This window comes from Amblyomma mixtum, chromosome 1 (genome assembly GCF_055824585.1).
Source record: "Amblyomma mixtum isolate Tamu chromosome 1, ASM5582458v1, whole genome shotgun sequence".
Lineage (NCBI taxonomy): Eukaryota > Metazoa > Arthropoda > Arachnida > Ixodida > Ixodidae > Amblyomma > Amblyomma mixtum.
Window position 1 is genome coordinate 314,388,194 of NC_143012.1, and position 17,602 is coordinate 314,405,795.

Sequence of the window (17,602 nt, forward strand, 5' to 3'; positions counted from 1 at the left end):
CGTAACTTGAACGTGGCATTGGTACTGACCAATCCTCGAAGTGTCTTGTAAGGTAACTTGGAGTTCTGTCCTGTAATTGGGATAGGTTACGTATATTGTTGATATTCCTGTGGATTTCTTGTTTATATACATGGCTTAAGCGATATCTATATAGATTGTGAGCTGGAATTACACCAGAGTTGCTAAAGAAAGTTGAGGTGGAAGCAGTATAAGAAGCATTATATGTGTGTCGGAGATATTTTTTCTGTAACAGGTGGATGTGTTCAATATTAGTGTATGTCGTGTTTCCCCATACTAATTGACAATAGTTCAAGTGTGACTCAAAGAGTGAATGATAAAGCAAACGTTTGATGCGTGTGGGAAGGATGTACCTTAAACGACCTATTACACCAGTTATTTGACTTATTTTGCTTAGAACATGCTTGACGTGATTATCCCAGGACATATTTTCGGAAAAGGTGACACCCAGACATTTGAAATTCTCGACTAAAGCGATGCATCGTGAGTTTATTATAATATCTTGATGCGGAGGTATGTGCTTGTTCTTCGGCCTGAATATAATCGCTTTTGTTTTGCTTTCATTTACCTTCATTGCATTTACTCTCGACCATTCCTCTAAGGATTTCATTGCACTGTTACATTGTTCAACAAGAAGATTAATATCATTGCCAGCAAAAAAAATACTAGTGTCATCTGCATAGATAATATATTTTGCTTTAGGGTTAATAGTGACGATATCATTCAGATAGAGATTGAAAAGTAAAGGTCCTAAAATACTTCCCTGCGGCACTCCACAATTAACAGCTTTAGCTTTCGATGTAAAGGCACCTATTTTCACAACTTGGGTTCTATTGGATAGGTAGGATTTCATAAGAGCTAGTGCCTGTCCTCGTATTCCATAGTGACTTAATTTTTCCAGCAATGTTATGGTTAACTAAATCGAAGGCTTTAGAAAAGTCCACGAAAATGCCAACAACTATTGCTTTGTTTTCAAACGCCGTTAATATATATTCTTTCTGCTCTAGCAACGCTAATTCAACTGATTTGTTTTTACGGAAACCAAACTGGTGTGGTGTTAGCAGATTATGTTTTTCAATGAAATTTGCCATCCTCGAATACAAGACTTTTTCAAACAGCTTTGAAAAGATCGGTAAAATAGATACCGGCCTGTAATTTCCCAGCTCATTACAATCTCCTTTTTTGTACAGAACAGTAACTTTTGCGCACTGCATTCTCGCTGGGAAAGTTCCTGATTCTAAACACATGTTAAAAATGTGGGTGAGGATGGGGGCAATAATATCAACTACATGTTTGATTGGGCGTACTTGAAAACCATCGATGTCACAACTGCTAGAGTTCTTTAAGGCTTGTATAACGGACATGATTTCATCCACTGTTACGGGCTGAAGGTATATTGTGTTGTTAATATAAGTGGAAACATATTTGCTAGCATGAGAGGATATAGAGGAAGCAGGAGCGATACTAGTGAAAAAATTGTTAAAAGCATCAGCTAATTCTGCACCGGATAATTCTTTTCCATCAACTTGTAATTTCAATGAAGGCAATACCGCTCAAACTGGTATCCCCGTACTTCCGATCTAACGAACCAGTTCTATTCCCAGGACAGTAGTAGGGCTCTCGTGAACACTCACTGATAAAATGACAGACAGGGGCACACAGTACAATGCGGCGAAACAGTACTCGGGCAATTCGCTCGTTGCAACTTGAATCGCACCGGCTCCAACTATCCGGCATGGCGAGCGGAATTTACGACAGAGGGAGACCGCATGACAGACTAGTAGGAGAGAACACCGCGGAAACTGGCCATTATTAGGCTTGCACGTAGGGAGTGTGTGCTCTGGCTTGATGCTACGAGCGACGCTGCCGGAACGAACTTACCGGTTTATTATATGACCCAGCGAGCCATTTAAAGGGATAACGGTGATGGGCCAAAAAATAAACGGTCGCGCCCGCCATTTCGTAAACAATTCTGGCGAGCGCTGGACGAGCTCCACAGTGACGGTCGTGGGTATGCACAAAAGCGGCTACTCTCTGTAAACTAGAATTTTGGACGCGTTCTCCGTTGCGCTCTGTGACACCGAACCTGCATGCTTTCTAATACTTTCCGAAGGCGCGTTTCAAACCACGACCCATGCGTTGAGCGAAGAGACGAAATGAAATACATAGCATGCCTCGCAGACTGAAGTGTCGCGGGTTGATAAGAGTAGGGTTAGTGACAAAACACAGCGGGAAAATTGCCGCCACCACACTCGACGCCGCATGGGACAGCAATAGCCGTCGACACCATGCTGAGCGGGCGCTCGAGGGCGTAGGGACGCGCGCTCTCACAAATCACGTGTCACGCAGCAACAGGCACAGCGAGTGGCAAAAAAAAAAAGTAAAGAGCCGAAACAGCTGCAACAAAGGGAACAGGAGCGAAAGCCACCTGCGCGGGAGGCGTAGAAAAAAATATATATAAAGCAAGTTGCAGCGAGCACAGAGCGCCGATGCTATAGACCAGAATCCAGAGCCGCTCCTGGGCGCGGCCATTTTGCGCCGACTGGCGCGCCGCGGTGCGGGCGTTTCTTTCAGGACTGCGGGGCTGCGGCAGATCGGCGGCCGCGCCTGCATATAGCCGCGCTTCGGTCGCTAAAAAAACATTGCCGAGCATACTTCCGCAGCGTGACTGTGTTGCAGGAAGTATTCACGTTATCAAAGGGAGCACATTGATGCGTTTTAATGACATTTAGTTTGACATTCACGTGAATTGTGCTGACGCTTAGAACGCGCTCGTGCTTATATCGCTACCGTCTTGGTGCTCCACTGTGAAAAAAAAACAAACTTTTTGTTCAATATCAAGTATTAGGTGTGCGGCTAGCATGCAGTTCCAATTCCCATGCACTCTTATCCTTCGGCCATAAAGTACCACCCACAAACAGGGCTTTCTTGTCGCATATGCGTGGTGCGCCAGTTTATCAACAAATTACCGCTGTGAGCTTAACTGATTCGCAGCGCCAACAGAAAACAAAATTTGTCATGGTTTATGCAACCTGGTGCATAAAAACGTACTTTTGCTCAAATTATCAAAGCTTAAATAGATATTAGCAGCGAATCCAGCTGTCACGAATTCTGAGGTCCGAAGTCGCGTTCATTTTATTCTGTAGCTCTCGCCGCGTGTGACAGCGTTGCGTAGGCGTTTGGCTAAGTGTGAATGAATGTATTAAAATCACGCATATTTTCCTATGATTAAGGTAGATAGCAAAAGCAGAAAGACACTACGGTAAATCCTTAACCCCCCCCCCCCCCCCCCCCCCCCCCGATTCATATGACATGTGTGCGGAAAGAGCAACTGAAATCGGTAGCGGTCATGCTTACAATCCTGTGCATGAAATGTGTTTAATGGAAACTAGAGCAAGCTCAGCGCAAGGAGATGATCGAAAACACGCGCTTCGTCGGGACAACCTTCAGTCTGCAGCTCGCCTATCCAGTTACTACACCACTGAATCAAATCAATAAATCCACATTCCTGTGCCTAAAATTACCACAGATGATAGCGCACGTAAAAGTCGGCAACAAACGACACGCCAACGCAGAAATCTGCTTAGAAGTGCCGGTTTCCAGTCCGTACGCTACATGGCCGAATACTCCGCGGGAAAAATCCTTTCTGTTTGCAATACTATTCCAGAATTTGCCTGAGCAGCGCCGCCGCACCAGCGGCTCGGTGGAGCAGCGTCGCCGCTGCGGTGCCAGCGTTTAGAATCCTGAGCCAGCCGAATATCATCACTGAAAAACGTAGCGCGAAAAACGAGACACAGAAAAGGTGAAGACAGGATACGAGCGCTAATGATCAATATCAATATCATCATGGTGGGCACAAACAACGCGACAGACGCGCACTGCCTCGCCGCACTTACATCCAAATGAACGAAAAAATACTCGGAGATGTCACGCTAACGACTAACTGCGCGCAAGATAACCGCAGTACTGTCTGGTAGAGGGAAAATGTGAGTAGTGACGCACAGCTCACACCCTCATACGTTATTACGAAGCACTACAACGACAGAAGTCAACACGTAAACATGCATTCTACGCGCGGCGCCGGCGCGATCCGCAGTCCATCGGTCCGCGCGCGCCGATAGATGGCGACTGGTGTCGAGAGTAGGGGCGCGCCAACAGCCTGCGTGTGAGGGTAAAAGAATCTGGTCTATAAACTCAGGACAAGAAAAATCCGCGTTTTAAACAAGCATAGGTTTAGAGCATGGGTCGTGTTTCGATACCTGGCTTCTTTGTTTTTGTCACTTGCTGACCGCGACGACGACACCCGGTTCGTCCGCTGAGAAAACAGTGCGGATCTAAACACTACAGCACCGCGAGCACGCAAGAAGGGTAGGGCGCAAAGCGGTGCGCGCGACGCTATATTATGGCGTGATGTTCGCGCACGATCAAGCCAGTGCAGACTTAGGAAAATAACTGCACCGTGTAAGGGGGAAACCCCAGAGTTGGAGTACAGATTTCAACTGAAGGCGTGATTACTCATTAGCACCCACCTGCGAGCACAAGCTTCGCAACTGAAGAGAAAATTCGTCCTGGTCCTGGCTCTCGGGCCAGGACGCATTATGCCACTAAGCCTACCGCGTCTAACCCTTAAGGCGGAGCTTAAGTGTCCCCTCCATTTTTTTTTTTTTTTGTCAGGGCTGTGCTCATGTGCCACAGTAATCACCACCCTCTAGGAATTTTTTTGTCTTTCATTAGATGCTTTTCGCATAACTGAGACGTGTACCGGTCTAATGGACCCCTCCTGCGCATGCGCAGTGGCACTGTTGGGGTCAGGCGGTGCCTCTTCGCGTGCGCAACCGGCATCCGGTAAACCCGTCTCAGCTAACACCTCTCCGTTATGCTAAACGCGTATATTGTTTAATACTTCACCCAAAAACGTAGTGCGCGAATGTGACCAGAGGATGTGACCGAAATCCACGCCCCCACAAACTGCAGCGCAGCTGAGCGAGCGGACGCCCGAAAAACGCGCACGCAAGCGGAATCGGAGAGAGAGAGAGACGACTACCTACAATGGAGCTGCAAACCGACCGGCACCCGGACAAAAGGCAAGCCGCCTTTCCCTGCAGTCCTCACTCTCTCCTCGGACTGTGAGTCAGACGCAGCAGAATGCACCGCAGCCGCTCACTTCGTCGACGGATGCGACGCGCGCGCACGGCTGCCGGGACAACTCCGACACGATTCGCCGAGTCGGGAGAATCGCCTCTGTGACAACAGCGCGCGCTTACGTTGCTATACCTAGAGCACGTGAGTTTCAAAAGGCTCGGCTTTTCACGGCCTTACATACCTTCTTCAGGCACCGGCGAGGTAAAGCTACGCCCCCGTGCCACAGACACTTTCAAGGGCTGTCGAGTCGAGAGCCTTCGAGATTCTCAATCGCTATCGAAACACGACGAAGTCGTGTCGCAGCTACACGGCAAACTCGATCGCCGTCGAGAGTTTCCATTATCTTACACCGAGGTGATGTCCCGTGGCAGCACTGCCACTCGCCGCCATTGTTTGCCCACCCGTTTTAACGACAGGCTGGACGCTTTTCGAGGGTCTTCGTAAGAAGAGATCCACTACAAATATCGCGGGGATATCCACGAAATGCGCTGCAGGCTTTAGGACGAAGGACTTAGAAGACAGTAACGGACAACGAAAATTATATTCCGACCAGGGGCAGTTTCACAACTCTGCAATAAGAGGACCTCCGGAAAAAAACGCTCCCTGCACGTCACGGACTTTGTTCCCCGCGCGTACGCAGCACAGACAAGCTAGCAGCGATCCAAAGAGCACGCGTTTCGACTCCTACGCGCAAACAATGCACACGGCATCACACGACGAACAGCCATTGCGCAAGTGAAGCTGGGCCAAGGAGCGCAACGCCGAAAGTGTTTGGCCTGCACGAAAACGAGGGGGGGGGGGGGGGGGTCAAAGAACCATATGAGAAGCAGCCAGTTTATCACGGGGCAGAAGGCGTGCCGCGGTCGGGAGATATCTTCATAGACAATGCCCGCAAATTACGCAACAGTACCACGATCGAACCGCTGTGAATCGATCACGTGTCACGTTTTTCACGCATGTTATAAAGGTAGCATACACAGCCAGGTAGGAGATCAGTGATCTACACTCCCCCACTTCCACCTTCCGGGGCCGTGTTACCGTGACGATCCGAACGGAACGTGGCCTTGCGTGCCCAACGTCCACGACGTGGGCAGTGATAGAAGGCGAAGGGGGCTTCAGCGGCGTGGCGCCGGGACGCGAGATGAGGACACCAACGCGCGGCGATCGATGCCGCGCGCGGGGAACACGACCGCGGAGGCAGCTGCGAGCGCCCGATTGATTGGCCCCCGAGTGTCGGCCGACCGCTGCCCTCCTCGCGGAGAGGAGCGAGATGTCCACGTCGCAGGCATGAGCCGCCCGAGGGATGAATTAGCGGCGCACGGTCACTTCGCAACCACGCGGCGGATACATGAAATGTGTCCCGCGCTGTTGCGGCTTCCGCCGTTGACGCCCCGTTTCGAAGCAGGGCGAACGGGGGGCAGCGCGGAACATGGGTACAGAGAGCGACAATGAAAAACAAAAACAAAAAAGAACAAGAAATACATAAGAAACATAGAAGTATGTATGTATGAGTATTCTTTCTAAACAATTTTTGCTTATCTCCGGACTAATATTACCCATAAACATAGAATTCAATTTTAACTTTGTCAACTGAATGTTGCCATACATGCTTTTGTACGTAGCGTGTGTAGTGAGCACCAGTATACTGTAAGGGACGATAAAAAGGGAGCTAAAGAGCGATTTGCCGTTGCGCTGATGCAGGTGGTTCTGAAGAAATGAAATATAAATAATACTTATTTGCTATACCAGAATACAAATTCGGGCCTGCCAAAGCCACAAAAGGCTTGAGTGGCAGCACCTGGCAGCAGACAACACATATGGCATCATACACCGCCACAAACAGAAACTGCAACAGAAACAACAACAAAAAAAAAAGACACCACCTCATACAAAAGAAAAGTTCAACACATGCCCCCAAACAGAACATCGAAATTAATTCCGCGGTTTAGTAAGACACGATTTCATTTTATAAAAGAAAAATATTTCCTGAGGTAACTGCCTCGCGGTACAAGTGGGCAACTGAGCAACGCCGAGAAGGATGAGAGAGACAGAGAGCATCCACGTACGATGAACGGTCCAGCACTGACCCCTTCCGGCAGACACAATGACATCTAAGACACCGACCAATCAGAAACCGACGTCACGGATTTTTGGGGCGCACGCAGAAAAGTTTCTTTAGCCCTGCTCCCCTCAGAACTTGGAAAAACAGCATCAGATGTAAAAAGTACACCGCCGTCTACACTACCGCGAGCGAAGAGTCATTAGCCGTACAAGGACCAAATGGGCAGAATCGCCCAACGGCGCCGCCCGCGTTACCCGGACAGCCTTGGCGCACGCCCACCTCAACTCGGCGTGCACCCACGTTGCGGGGCCGGCGGAGTCAAGATAACGGGACTAGACTACAACGCGAGCCGTGCACAAAGAGGGGCCGCGGACAGTCCAGCGATGAAGAAGGCAAGGCGATCGCGCGCCGGGACGCAGATGGGTATGAGAGGAGGAGGAGGAGGGAAGAAACAGGGGCGGAGAGATCGCCCGCGCGTCGGGGAGCAAACAAGCCGCGAAGAACCGCGCATAGTATGCGCGCGACCCCGTCGGAGCGGTGGCAGCGTGATTAGGGCGCAATCCGCCCCCTGATGCGGCTGCCGTTGCATCCGTAAGCAATCTAGCTCCTCCGTGGCGGCCACTCTCACCCCGTTCCCTCATCCCATCAGGGGCTTTATATGCCGAGGATTCTTACGGGGGGCATTATCGCGAAGCTAGCCAGGCGCTGGCTGCAACGTTTGCAGTGCTCTCCTCCTCCTGCCTTCAGAGGTAGGGAACAAGCAGCGGTTCTGCGATGGCTGTTCGCCCCCAGGTTTGCTGGCTCGATTGGCGCACCAGCCTTTCGATCAGGAACTTCGGAAGAAAAGGCGGAAAGGTAGAGGGGAGGGTTCCGCAACTTTTTCATCCAGTGAGGGAGTTCTTCCCCATCTCGACCCTACTGAAAATGGGCTCTCGGAGTCTCTGGTTTAGGCAGAAAGTGCGGAGGGCGGCCTCGTTAGCGAGACCGCGCTTTCAGTAAAGAAAGTGAATTTGCTCCTCGGTGGTATGCGCAGCGAACGTTCACGCAATGCGGGCTCTGAGTGAGCAGCACTGAGAACAAGCTTGCCGAGGAGGAGGGGGGCGCGCTTAATTACCACCAAGCTTCACTGTACTACAATGTTTCTCCTGTGCAGCCTTCATTACTTTTCTGGAAGTGAAAGGAACAAAATTCGTTTCACTAGCACCGAGAGAGCAAGTGTGCCGGAGGAGAACAGGGGGGGGGGGGAAGAAGTGGTAATTAGAACGGTAAACGAAACCCCGCCGGCATGGTAAACGACAACGCTGAACAACGGGAGAGGATTAATGAGATGGGAAACACAACGGCGAAAGCTTATGCGCTCGCCGGCCGCCCCTGACGCTGGATGGTCATGGGCCTCCACATAACTCCCACCTTACAGTAATTAATTAACATGGAGACATAGTAGTGGAGAAGAAGAAAAAGGAAGTAAATGCCCCGGCAAAATACCTAATAATGTTACTGGGAGTTTACTAGCATTCATGGGCCCGCCCACAGTCTCTCTGCACGATCTGCACCAGCAGATTAATGGTTAATAGGTTTTTGCACGACAATGAATCCCTGTGGTATACTATACGAGGCACGTGATAGTGGAGAGCTCTGGATTAACTTTGAAGCTCCAGGAGGGGCGGGGTCCTTTCAACGAGCAGCGAAATCTAAGTATAAGGACGTTTTGGAATTCCGGCCTCCATCGGACCGGAGTCGACCCCACGACGACAGCTTCAACGGTCGGAAACCATCCATTGAGCTAGTACGCGATGCAAAGCGTTAGCGGAAGCGGCGCGGGTCACCAGTTGCAGTAATAAACAAAGCGGCAGGGGTTCATGCTTAGCCAGTGCTCGTTTCCGGAAACAGCGAACGCTTCCGTTTCCCCGAAAGATATAAAAACCCCAAATAGAAACGCTCGCTTGTTGCAGACAGCTTCCAACGTGTATCGCATCACGGTCCCGTGCTCCATTGCGCTGCGGGAAGAGAACGCCAAGAATGTTCCACGAGGAATGTCGTGGACGCTGACACGCGCGCGCCCCCTGTGCTGCGTAGCTGCCAGCGCGGTTTCGTTCTCCACAGAGACGGCGCATGCGGATCATCCCGCACCTCGGCTCTAGGGTTCGATCGACGGATCCTCTTCCCCCGGTATTCGCATTTATTCGCATGCCAGCGCCTCCAGCATCCCACGAACACACCCCACGCAAGCGACTTTTACCGGTGCTTTCATGCGCCGCTAAGAAAAGCATCGACAGGCAAAGAACCCCCGGAAATGTAGGGATCTTGTGATGAACGTACCTAAATGAAAAACGGCAAAGGAGGAAGATGCAGCTGCGGGTTCGTGCCCAGAGTTCTACGTTGCAATAAAAGCGTCTTAACCTGTGCAAGTATTCGCATGGATGCATACGTGCAGACTTCAAGGAGAAAACTAGCGGGTGACATACACGCAAAGGCGAACAAAGACAACCGCGCCGTGAGGGAACCAGGGAGAGAGAGAAAGGCGCCGTAGTGGAGATCTCCGGAACAGCTTCGACCCCCGGGGGCCTTAAACGCGCACTGATACCGCACAGAACAGGGGCGTCCGTTGCGTTTCGCCTTCACCGAAACACGGCCGGGACTGCAGCCGGGTCCTCCGGTTCAGCAGCTATAGTGCTCTCCTAACCACTGAACCATCGCGTCGGGTGACGAGAAGGAAGGCCCAGGACACAGAACAGCCGGCAGACGAGAATTCACCCACACTGCGGAGACGCGGCTTCAAGTAAGTCGAGAGGATGCAGAGGGGGGGGGGGGGGGGGGGGGGGGGGGGGGCTTACAAATGCCCGCGTATTGTGCGAAGTTAGTGCGCGTCAAAGAACTCCCGGTGTGAGAAATTAATCCGAAGCCCTTCAAGTACGACGTCTCTTCCTCTCTGCCCCCTTCACCCCCCTTTGATTCCTTCCCCCGAGGCGCTGTTTAGATGTCTACCTTGCCACCCCGCCTGCCGCCATTCTCCCGGTGACGTTCGGCAGTACGGACGTTTTTTGATTACTACTACTACTACTACTACTACTACTACTACTACTACTATTGTGCCAAGAACATTTGCATTCACAGCTAGAGCTTTAAAAATGCCAACATTTTAACACGAAAGGGAAGGCGGAATAATCGTTGAACTTTCGGGGACATCCGAACCGCGCCGTGAGGAAGGGGTCAAAGGAGGGTGGGAATGAAGGAAAAGAGTCGTGCATTTCGTCTGTACCAAACTGCGGTCGCCACGGCCAGGTTTCGAACCCTTGCCCTCGTGTTCTGAGAACATTGAGCCGCCGCCGTCGGGGTATAAACGTTGGTCGGGGTGGCAGCGCGCGCGCACACACACGCACACACATGCACACACACACATAGCGCGCACGCATGGAAAAAGCGTTGCGGTGGCCGCCGTGTTGGGCCCTGCCCGCACCGAGGACGGCAGCAGCTGTCGTGCGCACAGCGTGGGTGCGCGCATCTGTGGCGGCCACGTTTGGCCGCCGGTTGGACACGCACTGCGGACCACGAGGCACGCCACGAGCGTAAACAACGGCCCCGGCAGCGTCGCTCGGGCCTCGCCCTTCGAACTCCGCTGCTGGACTGCCTGTCTTGCATTCCCTCTTTTAAATGCAGCTCGCAAGCATACCTCAAAGTGGGACAGGTTGGCACGGTATCTCGGGGCCGCCTATGTGAACACCAAATGCCGCGCGCTTTGCATGTGCGCGAATGTCTCGGCTGTCCTCCGTCCTGTGGAAAAAGGTCTCGCTCAGTCGGGGGCAGATCAAAATAGAAAGGGAGGGGGTGAGCTCGTTTTAAGCAAAATATATTTTTTTTTTTATCAGGGCGCACATTAACTCTTTTTTGGGGGGAACAAAATAGTAAGGCTGCAATAAATGCAACATGCACATCGACCCTTGGCCCCGCAGCCAATTTCGTTCGGCTAACGATTGATCAAAGGCTACAGTGTTCATTTCTGGTATGCGCTGCAGTACTGCCTTGTGTGATGAAGCCATGCCGTGTAGTGGGTTTCTTGAAGGCTGCTAGTCTGACAATACTGCTTTTAAGTCAGTGAACAGTATAGCCATAAGCTAAATATGCGCGTGTGCGTGCGCGCGTGAGGGCGTTTTTTGGTCGTGACGGATGTTGACCTACTTCAAAAGTGAAGCGAGATCGACGCGCATTGGCCAGATATTCGGGAAAGGATAAATCAGGGGTGGCCAAACTGCAGCTCGCCACTCTTCGGCATTTGTATCCCCCTCTCATTTATCTCTGCCTTTAAAGACAGCTTCCCTCATGTTCTAGAAGTGGCGCTTGCATCATGGATGGGGCATCCCAATGCAGAGGCACAGTAAGCAATCGCTGCATGAGTGGGATTCACCGTTACCACCAGCTTTGTTGCAAGAAATGAAAAAAATCCCCCCCTTTTATATAGCGGCTCTTCACTAAAAAGATAATTTTTTTTTATGGCTCTTTGCATATGACTGTCTGGCCACCACTGGACTAGATGGAGACATTTGAAAATGCCCGCATTCACGCTCTTGTGAGTAACGTGGGCAAATCAAACGATGCTTGCTCAAACAAAATCTTTCATGCAAAGGACGGTCGACCATATCTGAACCAAGGAACAGATGCCCGTAACGGCTCACAATCTCAATGTTCCGCGAGTTTCTTTTCGGCCCGTTGTTACACACGTTATTTATGCTCCCCTATATATATATACCCACCCGGCGTTCAGCGGTAGGTTGAGGATCGAATGCGAGCTGCGGCGTACACGCACACAAACGCGCATTACACCGCAGCTAGGTTGCTGCGTGAAATACATGAAGTGCGTGCCGCGGGCTAATGCAGCGTTCCGGTCTGTGGGCGCGACAGAAACGTTTCTTCCGAATTTAAAGCGAGATCGCACACGCGATCGCCAGCTTAGCTGAGATCGATTCTCCGTCGCTCTAAGCGGACAGCGGCATGGAATTCGAACCGGGTATACTTTCGGAAACAATGCTATACGACGCGACTACAATTTCACTCCGCAGTGTTCCACTTCTGGGCGACCGCACGCAGATCACTAAGAGCCGGGGACATCTATCACTCGATCGTAATCTGAGATGCAGGTGTGGCTTTATCTGTTATAGGTACTAAACACCAACGTTCAACATACGAACTTCTGCGTCGTATACATCGTGTCCTGTGTGAGAACACGTGTCAGAAGAACGACATCTTTTTGGTACATAAGCAAAAAAATATTACAACCATTACGGCAGTTATTAAAGTGATAATATATTAAATAACGTAAACGTCAGGAATAGTAAACTAATATGTCATTAGGTGACAGCGTTGTTACTAGCAAAAGCTAATCATAACAAAAAGGGGATCTGAAAGAAATATATATTTTAACAAGGTGAAAAGCGCGGCTGGTTGGTGCATGATCTTGTGCCCAAAAACAGCGAAAGACAGCACCGTGTCCACACCCTCCTCCGCCTAGTGTAAGCGCTGTTTCTCGCCGCAAAATTTTATATACATATACACACATGTGTGACGCATGCCATATTCATCTGAGACATCTGTCTTTTTACCACTGAAAGAGATTGAAACAGAGCTGACAGACGGCGTAGCCGGCAAAATGTACAGCCTTGATCAAAAGTTGTAACGCCACATGCACGGTCTGCTTTGGAACAGTACTGCGGAGCCCTCACGGCACCCACGAGGGCCCAAAGGGTTTTGAACGCTTGGGAAGAAGGTTCTCTCCGCCACTCGGAGCTTCAAGAGTGCTACGAATTCTCCGCTACACGGCTGAAGAGCAAATAACCAAGCGGCCCGAACACTCCTGAATTCTCACCGAAGGTGTACGTCCAAGCTTGCGAAGTCGTCGCGTGACTGGTTTAAGCAACCAGCGGCCAACAAACCACAGCCGCGCAAGCGCTGTCCCAACTTGCTCACCGACTTCCAACACAGGCCTTCTGCGGCCTTTTTTCTTTTTCTGTTCGCGCGCAAACTAGGGAAGCTATATATGCTGCAAGAACAACGGCGCCCAGAACAACACAGGCTGTGGCACAGTTCTGCAGTTTCGAAACGTGACAGCGAAACACAGCGGGCATTTTTGCGCAAGCGCAGGTTTTGATTTCGCGCAGCGGCCGGACCAACTCGGGAAAAAGCAAGTTATTTCGCAGCTGCCTGCTGTGACAACGACCTCAGTCCCAGTCAGCGAGAGCATGCCGCAAGTACGGACCTATTTCGCCATTAGACGTCGCCATATTGAACGTTGGGCCGGTAACGCAGGGACTTTTCCAGAAACGTGTCGAACGCGCGGCGTGCAGCATATCTGAAAACAGCGAAACAGCTTTGTCAGCTACTTATGCGCCGCATGAGCAACAATGGGAATTTTCGCAGCACGCAGGCAAGCGCGGCCGAGACGACCGCGCCAAACGACCGAAGCGAAAATGGTCTGCAACAGAAACGGAGGATACACTCTACGTCGACTACACAAGATGCGGAGCAACACAGAAATGAGAATACAAAGACGCACAAAGAGAAGGAAACGACAGTATCCGTACTTCCAAAGCACTGTCGTGCACACCCAACATCATCAGCGCATTTAATTTCGCACAAATCCTGGAAGTCGATAAGTACACTAAGCGAACTATAGATTACAGCGCGGATTGCATCACTGAGCCTCCAGCGATGCGGATCCCGCCTATTTTCAAAGTTCCCGCGCCTGTGCGTTTTATAATGCGACTTAATTGCGCTCGAAAACAGCACGAGGCCAGGCGTTTTGTTGGCTGGAGTAACGCTCAAGGGCAAGAATTGCAGTGTACACCCTCGCTCAATCAGCTGCGAATACTCTAAACGCTCCTTCTGCCTCCGCTCACGGTGAAATGAGACCCGTTTCGGAAGCGGCAGCACGCGCTCAGAGCTGGATTCATCCGGCTAAATCGATATATGCATTTTATTGCACACTGACAACTCTAACGTAGCTGCGGGTCTTCGACACAGGGTTACCAACGAGTTCCAGCAAGCCTGCGAATTCGCTAATCCCATCGAATCATCCGGGTCGCCTCTCGGCCCGTGAGAGATGAGAGATGGTGAGGAACCTCGAGCATGACGGGCTCCCCTCCCTGCCGCAGCTTTTTCACTGCAGAAAACTATATGCCCCGCTCCAAATAATCTTAATCCCTGCGACGAGTTATTATGCATTCTTGAAAAAAGGAGAAGCGGCAATTTCTCGCACGGATACATGGGATCGCGGGCGGAGGGTGGGCCTGTCGCAACCGCGGCTTCGACAGACTCGCCGGCAGATGCAGCAGCTTTTTTTTTTTTTCAGTCCTGGATGCTGCGCGACACAGGTGGCCTGCCGAAACCTGTCTGTCCCAACTCGATTGTTTACGGAATCGTGCACGCTAAATACATACATACGTGCCAAATCCGCATATAATGATGAGAGGCGACCTGGAGTGCTCCGAAACAAGTTCGACCACTCGGAGATCTCCGACGTCCCCTGGGCACTCTGTACAGTCATTTTTTTTTTTAATTTCTCCCCAGTCGGCATGCGCCCGCCCAAAGAGTGTTGGCTCAGCATCAGCGGAAAGGTCACTGCTTCCACTGCGGAGGATAGTTTCGCAATTTTAAGGTAACGTCACGGGCGCCATCTTTGGGTACCGAGGCTCGCTTCCAGTGCACGCGGGAACCGGAGGGCGGATTAGCAAAGCACCCAGGTTTTTGCGGCGCTTTGTGGTCCCAAAGATGGCGGCCGCTATGACGTCAGAGAAAATTAAGCGTACACTCAAAAACCGTGGTAGAGAACATCCACAATCGTGTTGACGGTAGTTAAAGGCTGTTAGGAGACCACACTGCGACGGCTCTAGGAACGTGTGTAAGTAATTACCTCAAACTGACCGCGAACCGTCAGGTTGCAGTTCTGCTTGCGAGCAGTTAAGAAATTGGTCGTGTTTTGACTGACGTGAGCTTGTCCGTAGTCCGGACTCATGGGCGATTCGGAAGCATTGCCGCTCGCCCGTACTAAATATATGTGATTATTCCGATCGCCACACACTGCGAATTTGTTATCCTTATGGTTCTTTCTGACGCTGCGACATTTATGAGAGACATACTCAAGTATGTACCAGGGCATACAAAAAGAAGAAAACGCAGAACCGCGTAGCTCCAGAAGCAATGCCCCACCTCGTTAGCCAAAGACACGATTGCGAAAGACGATTTCGGATCAGAATTAATAGCACCTATTCTTAGTGCCCTTCGAACCGAGAATCGGGAACAGCATTAACCGAAGAGAGAAGCAGGAGCGAAACCAAGCCGCTAAGAGCCCACAAATTTCCACATACTTTCGCATGCAGGAACGATACCCAAGGCTGCGGACCACTTTGCGCTGTTAGAGCTAAATTTAGTTCGTTTCTAACAAGGAAGCAATTAAGATTGACGTCCACGTAAGCGCACGCACACGGACACGATTAAAAACTTGTTCGTCGAAACTTCAGAGCTGAAGACGAGCTCCTGATCCGAGGATCGGACCCAGGATCACCACCAAATTAGGGACAGTCGCTCAATTAATTAACTAGGCTAACTACAACGGCTAGCAAATTGCAGGGCAAGGCCAAATTCGCACACACCAGTCGGCCCAAGGCCCAAGGACGACGCTCAGTACACCGAAAATAAAAAGCTTATGCTGCACCTACCCCTATGTAATCAAAAAGGGCGGAACGAAGCCACATTAATCACTCCTCCAAGTGTGAACCGTACTCCAATAAAGACCGAGAAAAATAAATACTAAATGAGCTCTAGTGAAATTACGAGCGGCATAGCTTCTTGCGGAATGCAGTACACCCGACACTTGACTCACGGCAGTGACCCCCTTCGAACCCACGCCGTGATCCGCTGACGCACGACGTAAAAATCAGGCAGATTACAGGTTGCACGCGGCGTCGGACAGGCATTAAAAGATGACAAGAGTGTAAAATGAAATAAAATCGTGAAAGTGTGCCACGCAGCTGTATTCCCCGCTGACTTGTTACAACCTTGTCACAACTGCCAGCTAAAAGAGGCAAGTGAAGGACTAGAAAAGCGCAGCTACATTTTTCTAGTCCACAGCCCAGTACGCAGCCTGGTCAAGCGAATTAAGCGTAAAAGCCATGTTCTGCTACTTCCACGAAAAAAAGTAAATAAAATCAGCGAGAAAAACTACCATGCATTTTTAGGGACACCAAAATGCAAATATCAAAGGAGCGGCCGGTACCTGTTATGCATTCTGAGCAGCTTTTTTTTTTTTTTTTTGTAGCGAGCTAATGCTTTGATTTTGTTTTTTTTTTCCTGCGGGGAAGACCTAACGGAAACTTTCATATGTCATATCACACGGCAAAGTTTCAGAGCACTTGCAAGACTTTATTTCCACAGGAACATCAGGCGCCGAGAACTTCACTCCCGCCAGCCTCTTACTGCCTCTCAGCTACAATACCTCAACTGCAAAAGAAAGCCAATTACTGTAGCAACGCGCGTCTTCTCGATAACATCTCCAGCATCAGGTGACGAAACAAGGATACTTAGAGTACCGGCATACTTTATCTTTACGGTAGGCCGTTACCGCGGGGACTGCAGGATCGCAGCAATTTTCTCTCGAAGATAAGTGCCGGCGAAAGAGCTGATCACCCAGGAACAGAGCCGGCAAAAATACCATCGTTTTCTTTCGCTTTACTTCCCTCACAACATCTGCGCTGACTGTAAACTAAACAAGAACGATGCCCGAAGGAAAAAAAAAAAAATAGCATGCTAAGCGGCGCTTTCGCTTGGTCGTTCATGTGCGTAGTGCGTCGACCGTAGCGTATGCTGCTACTTTTGATCGAAGACTGCGGATACAGCTGTTTCGACAGGGACGGGTGCCAAACAAGCAGGCGCGCTGCCAGTCCGCACGCGGCGGCGGTCTGAGAAACAGGTGCCACTCACCAAGTGCAAAACGGTGTTTACCACCTCCTTGTTGGAGACTTGGCCGACTTCGACAAATCCGATCAGCACGGCGAATTTCAGATTGTCGTTCAAAGGCATCTTAATCACATCCTCGGGACGCTTGGCCTGGGCCATCGCTGCGTCTGGCGGCACATCCATGTTTTCGCGACGGGAATGTTGTCACACAAAAACGGGCAAAAACAATTTACAAGACATTACATCCACCGAAAAAGGCGTACACTCCCACCCTGGCTTCTCGCCATGTTTAAAGCAAAGTGGATCCTTTTAATAGCCTCGCAGTCGTCGTAAGAAATATGCTCACAGCAAGTACATTTTGCCACAATCTTCACAAAATCTTAAAACGAGCAAATTTTTGCTTTTAATTAGGTTATTTTGCATTCAAGCTCAACTAAG

The 17,602-nt window shown here is 50.4% G+C and overlaps 1 protein-coding gene across 4 annotated transcripts in view; it reads right to left on the reverse strand.

Annotated features, from left to right (window-relative positions):
- rg (A kinase anchor protein rugose) overlaps positions 1–17,488 on the reverse strand; it is a 317,271-nt gene extending 299,783 nt beyond the window's left edge. For 3 of the 4 annotated variants that reach the window (XM_089567004.1, XM_089567002.1, XM_089567003.1), the window contains exon 1: positions 17,189–17,487. In XM_089567004.1, coding sequence (XP_089423130.1) covers positions 17,189–17,347 — 159 coding nt within the window. In that variant the 5' untranslated portion in view covers positions 17,348–17,487. Of the gene's footprint in view, positions 1–17,188 lie in introns of all 4 variants that reach the window. The other variant, XM_089567001.1, reaches the window with a different exon arrangement.
- Between the last annotated feature and the right edge of the window lie 114 nt (positions 17,489–17,602).